Consider the following 15396-nt stretch of genomic DNA (forward strand, 5'->3'; position numbering starts at 1 on the left):
GGGTTACCGGGACTATTTCTGTCTTTATTTCCTCTTTTTAAGTAAAGGTATAATTTCATTTAAAGAAAGTAAGAGGAAACACCCCCCCAAAAATGTTATATTTATGGCAAACATTTACTTTACAAAGGGCAGAGGGAAGGTAATCTAGTTACCAGATTCTGTATTTCTAATTCCTAAAACAACAGGACCAGCCACTGTCAACTCCACATTTTTCAAAGGTAGACAAACTTTTTAGTGAAAACAAAACTGACAGCATGAAGAAACATGGCTCCTCAGGTCACAGTTCCAACATCACTGCTGCACACTTCAAATCCAAGCTATAAGTGCCAATGTAGCATGTTATTACTGTAAAACATTTCTTACTAATGTCAGTTAAAATGAAACACATTTTTTTTCTGTCAATTACTTCTGTTGTTATTGATGTATAGTTTATACCACAGTTAATATTGCTTTATAGTTTTGTTAAAGCATGAACTCGAGAATCATTTCAAAAGTTATTCCTTGCTCTTTCTTGAAGAGCATTCCTTGAAGAGCATTCCTTGAAGACAATGCCATCAATTGGTCACTACTTTGCATTACTCTACATACAGTTCAGCTAACATAATTTCTAAAATAAAAAAGGTGTGTTCTTTAAAATTCAATGGATTAATAAATCAAGGGGTAATTACCAAGATAAATAATGAAGTATATACCATTTGCAGCATGAAACAGAGCATTCGGCAGGAATATTACTAAGTAAAATTTCTTGACAGAATCTGCAGAAACAAACCCACTGTGTCAGGACAAAACAAGTAGCCATGCACACTGAAGCACTGCTTTTTAAGCAACTTTTCAAGATTCTACTAGAAGATCCATTTAAAATTTAGTTGCATTCTTGTCTTTCTTAAAATTCACTTCCCTTCCTGACATTTAAAGAGACTTTTAGGTGCGAAGAGAGGCATACGGTAGTCACTCCTTCAGCCAAGCCAACTTTCTGTACTGTAAAAGAGAGTTGCACCATGAATTAACCACTTTAGTTGTGATTGATAGAAATTTGTAGCTAAAGTGAACTGCATTTAGAGCAATTAATCTGTAATGTCACTAGAATTCTCTGACAACCACTGCACTTCTTTAGTGTTAATCAATCAGAACGAAGGGAAAATATGTAATATTTAGTTTGTCTTTTCTCATATATAATACTGCGTTTCCTATCAGACTGTTAAACATAAAATCAAGTTTTCCTTGCCACCTGGACCTAAATCCTAAAAGTGAAGATGGATCATATTTTCAAGCTGTCCTTTGGAATGATGATTAAACTTTACCTTACAAAAGAAAAGATTTCTCATGTATTCATATTTGACCAAAGGATTTAGGATATTAAGAAATAACCAAATACTGTAAAATATGAGAGTTGACAATATTATGAAAAGAAAAAGGATTATCTTGTTAATTCTATTTCCTCTGCTCTTACCCAAGTATTTCCTCTGCTCTTTCACAAGTATTTAGCCTTGCTTAACCAGAGAAATATAACCAGAAGCAGGCGACATAACGCACTTTAAAAGAACATTTCCTCTTGCTTGCTCACACTATATGAAGAGGTGGCACTATACACAGCATTATTTCCACAGGGCAGATCAAAGCTTTCATGTATAGACAAGTCACAAAACTTGCCTTGACACTTTATTTGCTCCACCATCATCAGGCAACGGAATAAGGATTTATTCTCTTTCAATTATCACATTGGATCACTATGTCTTTACAACTTTCACTAACAAAATGAAGCTTAAAAGAATCAACTTGACTCTGGAGCTCCAGATCAATACGAAATATTCCTAGACAGCACATATTTTCTTCAAAGAAAAAAGATTAATCCAGTAAGAAAGAGGGATACCTTTTTTTTTTTTTTTTTTTCCAGTCAAGGCTAAACAGACAAGGTTAAAAAATTGAAGTTTTGTAGTTTTTACTTATTTATTTACCCTTTAGGACCATTTTTTTTTTTTTTAATATTTAAAGTACTAATTGCTAAGCTTTTTACCTTCCTTTGGAAAATTTATCAACACAACGTTGGCTGGATGCTGTGAATTATGTAGATGTGGACATAATCATACTATTACCATATTCAGAGATTTGTCAAATGTATAAAAAATGGAGATAAGCAAAAAATTACAACCCAAAATACCTTTCTGTTATCCTCACTTCCAGATGGTTGCTGCTTTACCTGTAACCTATTTATTTATATTAAAATAAGCTGACATTATAGAGGTAATTTGTTCTGGTTTGCAAGGCAAAATCACCTTTATTTGACACAGCATCTTCACGGATGCTCCATGAAACTAAACCTACACATATTGCTTCAGCAACCTTCCACCAGGGTGCTTTATTCTTGCTAGGTCATTTTGCATCCAGCTTTGGGATATGTTATGCAAATACAAACCATTTTTTGTAGGTATGCTTGCACCTCGTTTACATTTAGATTGTATTTCTTTCACCTTATTCACCCATCTAGGTGACGCTCTTATGCTCATAGAGTTTTCCTACGATATAACAACCTTTAGAATATACCACACTCAGACCTCTTAGAAAATACATGGTTCCTAAGCTGGGACAGGAGCATCAAGCAAAGCTATTTCACCATTACTACAGTAAATCTAAGATTTTGAAAATAAAGGCTAATGTAAGCTTGCTTTTTCCCATTTGCTGGTCTGAATTCAATTGCCAGTTCATTACCAGTTAGAAGTACTACATATAACGCTAGAACTGCCATAGAGTCCCCAAAAAGCTTCATTTAAGTTAATTTCCTGGCTCTTGAGACCAATAGCATGCAATAAGGGGCACAAGAGCAGGACAAGCTGGCATTCAACTTCCCTGACGTATTTTCCTAACTCCCAGCAATTTGCAGATCAGGATCTCCATGAATCACGGGTGATTTTTTGCACTAATAGCCTGGGAAGAGCTTTCTTTTTAAAATCTTTATAGCCATTTTAACCTATTTAAGCTTTTAGCATCCTCTGTCTCACATGCTGTCCAATGATCCTAGTTCTGTTCCTCATAAAACAGACTGACTGCTATCCACGACTACTTTGTTAACTCCACAAATTACTTAAGTTTTATGCACTGAAAAGACTTTAAAAATGCGGTATTAACACTTCCTGAGCACCAAGAGGAATAGGGGGACACTGGAGAACACCACTTTCATATAAATTATCTACTTAATTAGCAGTTACCGAATGAAATACAATACATCTGTGTGTGTGTGCGTGTTTTTTTTAATTTGAAGATAAAACAAACAGATGTTTATATTCCTCTTGCTTATTCTCAGGTATGTACATGAATTCAGGTACCAAAGGACAACAGTTCTTCTGAAAGTTAGCTGAAAGAAGGCAGTCAATATTAACTTGATTATTCATTTTCCTCAGCAAGTATTTTAGCGTATACCAAAGACACATATTTTATTGCCTTTAGGAAGACAAAAAGGAAAGGGCTTGTACTTTCTATTTTTTTTTTTTTATTTTAGTCCTCTAGGGACTGCTTCCAATATACTTTTTTAATATGCAATCATTGCAGTTTCAAATGTTCTATAAAGATTACACAAAGATTAAAATAAAGCTGAATAGAAGAAAATACAGAAAAAAGGTGAGACGTTAGGATACTTTGTTGGCAATATACCTGGCTAATGCGGCTTGTACAAATGTCTGCGTATCGTCTACTTATTTGTATCTCCTGTTCTTCATACCTTCTATATAGCTGTTATTTTCTGTCATCTTATTGAGCTGTCCTGATTCTAGACCCTTTTATTTTTTCCTCAAATTGTCTTGAAAGTGTATATCATAATTATGTAAAACCATAACTATGGTTAAGTTTTATTCACATATATTGTAATTCTATATATACATGCACACACATATATGTACACACACAATACACTCAATGTCCTCTAAAACCTAACGTTGATAGCAAAGCAGAGAGGGAGGGTATTAATATCTACTCTTTGCTACAAAGGTTATTGAAACTAGTTAATCTCACCATAGTTAGGGAAATTCTAATTTGTACTTTGAAGTCTGTTGACATTTCTACCATAAATATTAGAAACATGAAGCAAGAGATGAAATGAAGCAGAACAGTGAAATAAATCCCAAAATAATAATCACCCCTCCTCAAAATCCCTATATAATGAATTCTCTATAAGATGATTTTACCTTTAGCCATTTATCGACACACTTGGCATGGAACTCGTGGTTACAGGGTAAGACTCTAAGTAGCTGCCTTGACTCAAAATCACACATGCACACCACACACCTGAAAAAAAGACATCAAAGCTTAAATGTATCTGTTATTTGAGAACACAGAATATACATTCCACACACAACCTTGCAGGTATGACTGCAACACAGTAGCTTCTACAGTTATCTGTATTTGTGGTTGAAGATGTGTAATGCACCAAGGTAAACTGGGAACTCTCTTTTTTTGTGCTTTTACATCACAAAGCAAGTGCTGCTTCTCACAGGAGTCAACAAATCCAATTCATAGAACAGATGTTTCACCAAAATTTAAAATGGCGGAGACGATTATTTATGAAGTTCACTCAAAAAAAAATTCTACTGTTTTGAATATGACTGCTTTTAGCTCTTCTGATGTAGCTGAGGCTGCAATCTAAATAAATAAAATACAAGCATATAGATCGTGTTCACTCCCTACTGACACTGAAGTTGAACTGAGGGGCACAGCCACCAGAATACCAAAGAAAAAACTTCTTGCAATTAATTTGTTACTGAGTCACTTTAAATATCTTTTTATCTATAGTGCTCTTTCCACTTAGTTGTGCAGATCTTGCAGACAGAGTAAGTTAATGGATTTTAAAAATAAGAAAATGCACTCCTAAACCACGGACTAAACTCTATCAGAAGCACTTGAAACTTCAACACGTGAAGCTATTTTAACACAGGCCAAAATCCAAACTGACAATGTTATTTTAGATTCTAGGATGCTGAATCCTAGAACACCCTTCCTTCACTTAGAATTTTTTAAATGTGAAGAACTAAATAGAAACAATTCTAAATAATGTGAGGCTACATAGACATTTTACAGTGAAGTTACAGAGTATTTGATTTGGAAAACAATCTAAGAAAAAAATGGTTACTGATATGACTGCTTTTAGCTCTTCTGGTGTAGTTGAGGCTGCAATCTAAATAGTCAAATACAGACACATAAATTGCATAACCTTGAAAGACACAAATGTACTTACAATGTCTGTTCTGACTGATGGTTGTTTGGATTGAACCTGTAGGATGGGAGCTGTTCAATGTCTGCCTTTGTCAGTCCTCGTGGTTTGGCCTCTCCCAGACGTTCTGCCAGATTCAGCAGTGCCTGGAAAATAAGGAAATCAGGTATTAAAAATTCTGTTTAAACAAGCTCTGGTTCTGCTACAGGTGGAGGGGCCATTATATGTCACTATACAACCTGGTAGCACAAATCACACTCTTAAAAGATGTTTAGAACCCTTAGTTCTCCCCTACAAAACAAACATCGTGGGAAGTCCTGTCCACCAACACCTTTCAACCACCTTTCTGAACTAAGTGAAATGTTCTCTTCGGGATTTCAAAATCCAGGGCCAAACTTCAAAATGCTACTCTGGTTGCACAGCTTGGTGTGTATTTTGCTTCTGAAAGATCCCTTCATGCCATTATGAAATTAATAGTGTAGGTAAACAGAAAAAAAAAGTCAACAAATTTGCTTCCTAAGAATATACTACAATTCTAGTCCTCTGAAGGAAACCAAGAACTCCACATGAACTGGCAATGTGCGCTTGCAACCATATCCTAGGCTGCACCAAGAGCAGCATGGCCAACAGGGTGAGGGAAGTGATTTTCCCCCCTACTCTGCTCTCTTGAGACCCCCACCTGGAGCACTGTGTTCCACCCTGGGGCCTCCAGCACAAAAAGGACAGGGAAGTACTACAGTGAGTCCAGAGGGCGGTCACAAACATGATCAAGGGGCTGCAGCAGCTCTCTTATGAAAAGAAGCTGAGAGAGTTGGGGTTGTTCAGCCTGGAGAAGAGAAAGCTCCGGGCAGACCTTACAGCAGCCTTCCAGTGCCTAAAGGGGGCCTACAGGAAAGCTGGGGAGGGACTCTTTGTCAGGGGGTGTGGTGACAGCTCAAGGGGCAATGGTTTTAAATAACAAAAAGGTAGATTTAGACTAGATATTAGGAAAAAACTCTTTACTATGAGAGTGGTGAGGCACTGGCACAGGTTGCCCAGAGAAGCTGTGGATGCCCCATCCCTGAAGGTGTTCAAGGCCAGGCTGGATGGGGCTCTGGGCAACCTGGTGTGGTGGGAGGTGTCCCTGCCCATGGCAGGGAAGTTGGAACCAAGTCATCTTTAAGGTCTCTTCCAACCCAAACCATTCTGTGATTCTGTGATTTATGAATGTAAAGGAACAGCTTCTGATTCCTGCTCCACAACATGGGCTAGATGAACTGGGAGATGGAGACTTTATAATAAATCTGGAAAATGAGAGCATACCATCAAAGTTCAAATACTTTGTTGTTGAATTTTATGTTCACTTTCTATGAGTCAAGCTTTGCAACTAAGAGCCTCTCGTGTAATTAATTTTGCACTTTGTCATGTATGTAACTTGCACTCCCTTCCAAGGGACCTGGGAAAAATACCACTATAATCTTAACAGAGAACTGATGCCCAAAAAAGTTAAGAGTTGGTGAAAGCTGCAAAACAGTACTGATCACAAGCAGATTTCTAATACTGCCAAACCTACGGGGCAATTTCTTAGAAACAAGATGATGCTTCTTCTGAACTAGCACAGAAGTTACGACAGAAGCGCTCGCTGTTCAGCTGACGATGGTGTACTGCTACTACACAGAGGAGCACTGGAGAAGAGATGCAAAAGTAAGGGTTTTTGAAGGAGGAATCTTTAAAGAGAATCCAAAGGGAATCAGATAGTTTCAGAACCAGCAAAGGCACACCAGCTTGAATTGCCTCACAACTACCTAGGATATTACAGAGGGTTATGCATCTCTAGATGTGAATTCCTGTACCGTCCCAAGCATCAAGAAGAAAAGCCACTGAAGCAGTTTTACAAATGTTACACTTAGATCAATTAATCCTACAATATTAACACTATTCTGCAGTTATGTACATAAGAACACTAACTTTTCTTTTGAATGTACTTTCTTGTTTGATATTTAAAATCATTTATCATTCAAAAGAAGAAGAGTAGCATGTAGAACAGAAAGGCTGAACAATTTAATGATTACTAGTTTGGAAGGGTGTTTTCTGGGAAAGAGCAACTGGTAAAAGGTAAAGCTAAGCACTTCAGATATCCAGTACTGCAAACAGATATGAAAGGATGGCTTCCGGATTCTGTCTTCACGGTTATTATATTTATTTGAAAGGCAAAACCAGGATAAAAAGCAAAATATAATGCAATTTTATGTATCGCTTGATCTAAATCTATTCTTTAAATGTAGTCATAGTTTGCGCACCAACCTCGTAGTTTTCTACCTCTCCATCTTCCACATCCAACTCAAAGCTGAAAGCCGGTCCAACTGCAGGTGGCACTGGAAGCATTGATCTACCATGAGAGCAAACAATGATAAGGCTCAGCATCTTGCTGAAGGAAGGCACAAAAACATATGGCATAGGTAAAGCTATCTTATTTATTCCTCTCAAAATGTCAAGTTCTCAGAACTGATAAAAATGTTAAGTGTGAAATCAAGAATATACATTTGAAATGAAAGGATCAAGGGAAAAGCTAATTCTGCCAATTTTCGATATTGCCAGTGCTGCCTTTTTAATTGCATGCATGTCTTAACTGATACTTACAATAATGCTTAGCATTACCACCAATATGAATCTCTTGATTATCACACATTACGGAGAGCTAATACTGACATTGCATTCATAGTCCAGACTTAAACAATATTTTATTTCTTTAAATGTATAAAATATAAAAAATAATCAGGAACCCTAAATTCTCCTAACTCCCCAACACAAAATTCTTGAAGCTTATATATATTTTTTAAAGTCTACAATACACAATGAAGATAATTAGGATACGCTACTGATGAACTTCCATATTGAAGTCATCTTTATGGAGAGTTCAGAAACAAGAGGTACAGACACAAAAGTATGTTGTACGAAATCCTTCACTTATATTTTCTCTTCTGCGAGTGTGTATGTTATTCTGAACAGGCTGAAAACTTTACACAGGAACAGAACTTTTCCTCCTCTTTGGTGCAGCCTATGCCTGTTCTCTGGTAGAGTGCAAGCATGAAGACTGCAGATTCCCGTTGAGAGGACTGGTTAACTCACTTCATTAAACCTACATGGAAGAAAATGTACTTGGAACTTACAGCACATAAGGTAGTAGGCTAGGATGGTATGGGTGTGGTGGTATTGCCTGCTGCGATCGGTATCTGCTGCGCCCTGTGAGTCTTCGAGGCATAAACGGTGGGTACGGCTACAAGAGAGAAGAAAGTAAGTGTCATTTGAAACTTGTGGAACCGGAACTTTGAGGTTATGGAGTCTCACTCCTAGGAAATATTCAACAGCTGCCTGGACACGGTGCTGGGCAATGCTAGGTGTCCCCGACTGAGGACGGGGGGCTGGACCACAGGACCTGAGAGGCCTTTTCCAACCCCAACCACTCTGTTATCCCGTGATTCAACATGTGGTTTTCTTAATCATGAAATAAAATTATATCTGAATATCAAAATCCATTTTCAATAAAGTGTTATTCAAAAAATCCAGCTATTGCTCAAGTCCAAAAATCTAAGCCTCTCTTACAACAATTTGAAATAGTAATTCCTACCAGGAACAAATTCATACCATTCCATGTTAAAAAAGTAGTAACATGTAACAGGAATCCTGGCAAGACCTTTAGTGCTCAGTCCACATGTAGGCTGGTTTGGGAAACCAGTCAGGACTTGAACTAGTGACTTGCTTCAAGCCTCATGCTATTATGCAGGCTTGTGCACAAGTGGTAGAGTGAAGAAGACTTAAAAAATCTTAAAATAAAACCTTTAAAGATCTGTAGCTGTTATCTTCATTAATTCTTTGGTCAGCATACTGCTTTAATGCCTGCTATGGGGCACCGCCACAATGCACTACAGCAAAATCTCTAAGCAGGATTTAAAAAAGTAGTGGCATATAATTACATTTAAAGAGGGGCTGAAAAGCTTTAAACTGTACTTGTGGAGTTAAATTAGTACAATTTCTGCATCTGGACCATGCCTAAGAGATGGTCAAGCCTACAAGCCTACAGCTTCAATTTCCATGGATAAAACAGGGCTTCAACATCATATTTTTTCATTTGCATGCCAAGCTCTTCACTTAAATATTTATGTTTACAGTACCATTGTTCAAAATTCCTTGTTTTACCTACTAAAATGGGAACATACATGGTAGAAATTTTCCATTTAATAGTAAATTATATTTTCCCAGAAATATTCAAAGTACTAAAAAATTCTGGTAATTTTTAAAATGGAAATTCACATACCATTATTGAATTCGAATTTGAAGGCCTTGAGGCATTTATTTTTTTGGAACTAAGAGCACTCAAAATCTTCAGTAAAAAGTATTCCTTCTTTCATGTTTGAAACTTAAGAACATACAGAAGACCAACACCACCAGCAATTTAGCTAAAAATTCTTAAATTTACAATGGAGACATAACGAATAGATAGCCACAGACTTACATATAAACACAATATAAAAACCAGGGTCTTTTTCTTGCAACTAAGATCCCAAACTAGATGGAGTAAATACTAGCTTTACTGCTCTGTGAATTCTGCAACTCAGAAATATCATTATAATGTGCTGTGTTCAGTTTTCAGTTCACTGATTGAAAGAGAATCAGGGATGCAGCCATTCCACCATAACTTTTAAAAAGAGAACATTAATGACCACTTGAAAAATACCAAGCTTTTCTGAAAATCATTTTGAACCACTGGAGAAATTTTATAAATATTTAAGATTGCTTTATAAAACATTGTACAATTACTCATAATAAACCTTTATTCCACCCCTCAGCTGTATGCAACCCAGAACGAAAACACCAGAGAGGAAAAATCATATATATTCTGCAAAAAACATGCTGTTTTCTATCTACTTTTAATGAGTGAACATGGAAATCAAGAAAAACTCACTCCAATCAAAATTTTTTTGATGTGAATAAAATCCAAGCAATTTACCTAAGTTTTTAAAAGTGTCTTTGAAAGTGTCTCATAGTGAGTGAAAATTTCATTGAAAATGTTTTCAACTTCAGTTTAAACTATGTTGCTTGATTTCAAAAGACTAATAAAGCAAAGTTAGCAGTGTGTTCTGTAGGTACAGGTCCTAAAATTTCATTCTTATGTAAAGGTTTAAGTGACAATGTGCTTCTAAAACCTTCCGATGACTTGATGCACAGGTCAAAATTGAAAAAAAAAAATCCATCTAGTCTTGTCTTGCAGTTATTTCTTCAAGCATTACACAGGTGGGAAAGGCTTTTTTCAAACAAAACAACGTAGCGAACTGAAGTGCGCCACAAAGACCGTAAAGGCAGCACACACACCGGACGTAGCTTAACTGCAAAGCACAAATTTCAGTGCAGATCTTAACCCAGACCAGGTTTCATTTTTTTTTTGTGCTGCTGCAGCTGAACTGCTTGTAGTCCTCTAGACAGGTGGCTTAAAGCAACCTTGGCTGTTCCTGTAATACGGAAGTCTGCAGTATGGAAGCACTCTATATAATTGTTTGTGGGCACATCACGAACACTCTGGAGAAGAACTATTTTTAAAGCATTCTAGTTTTTCTGACTTGTAGAAACTCACAGTATAGATGAAGAATTAGCTGTAAGGTAACTGACAAGAGCTTTTCAAAATCACACGAACTAGTTTCTGCAGTGGAAGTCCTGGGCTGTGTGGTAATATGATATGTTTTCAAAGTAACTGCTATCACTCTCTCTCTGCAGATAATGTTGTCAGAAATCGTTTACTGGTATCAACACATAAGTTATCCTTAACTTGATTAAAATGAGCTTAAAGAAAACACCACAGCTGCAGCTTTAGCCATTAATGGACAACAGTAAGAAGTGCTACTTTTTGACAAAATGTACTACAGAATTGAGAACAAGACAGTCAGCGCAGCATGAATGAATGAGTATGTCATGCAGAAAACAATACTTACAACACCAAATGACACCTCCTGGTGTAAAGGATCATGGGTTAAGAATTGGAGAGGAGCTGAGGGAGGCAATGTTGGTGGATGGGCTGAGGGAGAATACGTAAAACCTCCTACAGGAAGATGTTCACCAAGCAGTTCTACTTCATTTTCTATCCTTTGAAGTGGCTAAAAAAAAAATAAAAAAAAATCTTTGCTGTGGTAATAGATGCAATTTTTCCCCACTAAAGAACTGAAATCCCAGATGCATACTCTGCACTGCTGCGGCCAATTTTGTGGGATAAAAAAAATTACAAGTACTCACTTTCACAGAATATGAACAATTCCTGTGTCATTAACACTACCAAAAAGCAAAGACGGCACTACACATTTGATATAAATTCACCTTTTCCAGCTAGCCATGCTTATTGACCAGGAATTTATGCGATCTAGCAAATACAGGAGTGGTTGTAATTTCCTGTCTCTTGCATTTTGCGGGACAAATATTTGCTCTCCTTCTTGCCAGGCTGCTCTCACTGTAAAACTATGCGAAAGAAAAAAATAAACAACCAAAGACGAGAACTGAAATTGTGTCAAGACAATCTGAAAAGAGGAGAGTGAACATGGTGACTTTAATGATATTAAGCTGTGAATGATATTCAGTAATCAAGCAGGTGCTTTCCTAGGAGGATTACGCAAGAAGTCCTATCCAGAACACAGTCCAGTGGTTTCAGAACCTTAAGATTCCAGTTCAGTATTGTAATTTAGTCATTTGCAGTACATCCACCAGGCCCAACAGTTCTGAAAAAATTCCCAGAAGTTGTCACTGCTTCATTAACACACCTTTCTGTTCCTGATGCTAAATTCCACCATTTTGAGAAATTCAGCTTACGAATCCCATCTTGTGGCAGCAAAGGAAAACTCTGCTTCCTTCTTATGTAGACCAAGCGTTAAATTCAATGTACTCTTAAAGCACTAAGATACAAGCTTTTTGCCAGACCTGAAGATTGGCAGGCAGACCTGGTCAATGACCTAAGTAAGAAATCCAAGCTAAAACCAAAGTTCATACATTTTCTAAAGGAGTCTTCTAAAGATTGCCACTGAAAAATGCATTTTTCCGGCTGTTCTCCCATCATCGTAACAAAGCTGTTACAACGGTTAGCCACACCTGAGATACGGCATGGATAGGTCTCAGCAACATTTGTAATTAATGAAACTCTTTCTGCATTAGTGGAATATTGGCATCTTCTGGTCAGAGGGGCAAACAAATGGATGGGAGTATACTGATAGTCCCACAGTACAAGCTGTACGCCAGCAGTAAAAATCTAGCTTCTCTCCCCAAATCCAGAACAGGGTCACATTTTCCTATATTTGCATAGTCTCTATCACTAAGCCAAGCCTGCATAAGCAAAAAGTGCCAACAACTTCTGTAAGTGAAAAAAAAAAAGAAAGAGAAAGAAAGAGACTGTAGGCTCCCGAATATAACTGGAAGCCCTAAGGTCATCATGTTCTAGCAAAACCACTGGTCATTTAAAAATTAACTGATAAGTAATACAGGGGAAGCATTTAATAAGAGTAACATTCCATCCTTTCTTATCTCTCTGCTAAACCTTTCTCTACTTCTAAGTAATGTAGACCACTACTGCTCTACACAGCTTCCTGTGGATTCTCTCTGGCTTCCTGGAAAAGAAACACCTGAAGGAACTGTTGGTAAAGAAGATACACATCTTTTTGATGAACAGTAAAGGCCCATGGAGAAACAGCACAGACAACAGCTGATGAAATCTGAAGATAAACAGGGTGAATATTTAAATTATTTTTTCATCTTCACACTAAGTAGTTATAGACTTGCTAAGGAAGTATCAGGGCAAAAACCTGTTACTTTAAACAAAATCCACCTGTTTCCTGAATAAGGTATCAGCACTATTTGCCCATTCAGCCATACCAATCCTAAGGAGAGAGGGTAAGAAGCATTACTTACCGACCGTGACTGCTGTGCTTGGAAAGGAACAAACTGTCCTGGAGGAGGCAAGTGAGGAGGGTGGTGTGGAGAGAGATGAGGAGGATGCAAAAGGAATGGGTCACTAGAAATGAGGGGTGGAAATGCTGCGTACGGTACTGGTAGGTGCTGGACCGAACATGCCTGAAGCATCTGAAATAAAATGAAAACAACACATTTTTGTCTCTAGCACAAACACTCCCTATAGAACAATCCATGCTTATCATGGAAAGATGTCATAAAAAGAAAGTAGTTCTCTTGCCTCCTTGGAAGGACCTCCAAAACACACATAAATAGTAACTCATTCAAATACACAATGATCAGTAACTAGCACTCTGCAGGCTCTAGAAATACCATAGTGTGACATCTGCTAGGTGCAATGTAGCTCTTACTTCTTGTGAGGTCAGTGGGATTTTCAATACTCAGTATTAGACAAACTCCTAAGTAAAAAGTGGATATATTTACCCTGCTAACTTTTTCTCATGTTTTACCTTCAAAATGGCATCCGAAAGCAAAAGTGTTCCAAACATTTTAAGCTGTAGATGTAGCTGAGGGACTCCCAGACATCAAACTGTGTCTTAAAACATGTGGCCTTATATATTAAGAATAATGAATAAGCTCTGCTCAGTTCTGCACTTTGACGGGGGCTTTATGCTCTGAAGCAGGTGAGATACACCGACTGTAGGAAGTAGCCCTTGTTCTCTCGTCTTTGCAATTACTCATATGAAAGCAACTTTGGGCACTGAAGTTTGAACACAGAAATGATGAAGGCGCTGCAGGGCGGCATGAATGCGCTTCACGGAAGAGTTCAGTTTTATTTCCATTTCTAAACATGGAGAGGATCAAGAAAATCTTCATTCTCTTTTTTCCTGATCTTTGAACTGTTATCAGAATGTTAGGTATTTCTGTTGCATTTTTAGCCATTAAAAGAGCAATTAATAATACATTTGCTAGCTGTAAAACAACAGGTACCTTTGTTTTGTATAAACAAAGATGGTTATTAAGACAATTTTAAATTTAAAACTCTACCACCCTACTTGCAAAGCCTATAGAATTATACAAAGTCATGTAGAGGACACAGTTCTGATCTCTCACTTTTTCATTAGAGTCTTGTGTCACACAACATATACTGAACACGCTGACTATAATGGCAAAATGGTAGAGAGATCTAGTTTAAGATACGATTATAGTAGTAAAGGTGGAATGACCACTTTATTTACTATGTACTGTCATCACCAAACACACGTTTAGATGCACACAAACAGTATCAGATTATTTTGTTTTTCTTAAATGCTGACTATTCTTTCAGTTACTACTTTGTTTTATAAACAGTAAATACCACTGAGAAATGTTTCTACTGCTAAAACACAATTGTTGTTACAGTTTACTGCATTGAAAACTGTTCTCCAAAATAGCTAAAGATAAATTTGCAGGTACAACATGACAACTCTTTAAAACAGGAAGTACTTTGGAGAATACTGCAAAATAGGTTTCACCCCAAGACTCTGTACAGTAACGATTAGCTGCAGGATATGTTACTGCAGTATCTGCAACACATGTTGGGAAGGATCTGTGCTATGCTCACTGAAATTTTTAAGTAAGAGCAAATGAGATTTCATGTCTTTCCACTTGAAAGATCACACAAATTATTTGTTTATTCATTCAGACTTTTGGAAAACTTCTGCTGTTTGAACTTACGCTTCTGTAAGTTTTAGAACTGATGAAAATATTTTAGATGACAGTTGTTTATTTTATAGTTACATATATACTGAATTGCGCTAATTTTGTGAAAGCAACAAAATGATACCGCAAAGTCCACAGGTGAAGTCAGAGGGAGCAAGGTGATATGCTAGAGAGCAGTAATGCCCCCCCAAATGTACTTTTATAGTCTGGGGAAACTGGATGACAGGAACCATGTGAAGTTCAATGAAGGCAAGATATGAAGTCTGGTGCTGGGACAGAATAACCTCACGGAGCAGGACATTTTGAGAGGGGCTGCAGAGTGGATGTACAAGAAAAAAAAAAACATTAGTTCTAGTGGATGGTTCTGTGTCCGGTTTTGGCCTTCTCAGTACCAAAACCAGACACTGACATCCTGAAATGGGTCCACTGAAAAACAACATGACGACAAGGAGCCTTGATCACACTGCATAAAAGAAGAGGCTGCAGAACTGGATTTGTTCTGCCTTAAGAAGAGAAAACTACGTAATGACCTTAATACTGCCTTCATCTACTTCATAAGAATGGGTACCTGACTTCCTCAA

At 37.3% G+C, this 15396-nt stretch overlaps 1 protein-coding gene across 5 annotated transcripts in view; it reads right to left on the reverse strand.

Moving 5' to 3' along the window:
• RNF38 (ring finger protein 38) overlaps nucleotides 1-15396 on the reverse strand; it is a 126057-nt gene that overhangs the window by 4300 nt on the left and 106361 nt on the right. For all 5 annotated transcript variants that reach the window (XM_080574860.1, XM_080574861.1, XM_080574863.1 and 2 more), the window contains 6 exons: nucleotides 13115-13285; nucleotides 11161-11322; nucleotides 8347-8453; nucleotides 7481-7565; nucleotides 5222-5343; nucleotides 4176-4275 (listed from right to left, as the gene is read on the reverse strand). In XM_080574860.1, the coding sequence (XP_080430986.1) occupies nucleotides 4176-4275; nucleotides 5222-5343; nucleotides 7481-7565; nucleotides 8347-8453; nucleotides 11161-11322; nucleotides 13115-13285 (747 nt within the window). The remainder of the gene's footprint in view (nucleotides 1-4175; nucleotides 4276-5221; nucleotides 5344-7480; nucleotides 7566-8346; nucleotides 8454-11160; nucleotides 11323-13114; nucleotides 13286-15396) is intronic.

Source organism: Anser brachyrhynchus (genome assembly GCF_964034855.1).
Source record: "Anser brachyrhynchus genome assembly, chromosome: Z".
Taxonomy (NCBI): Eukaryota; Metazoa; Chordata; class Aves; order Anseriformes; family Anatidae; genus Anser; species Anser brachyrhynchus.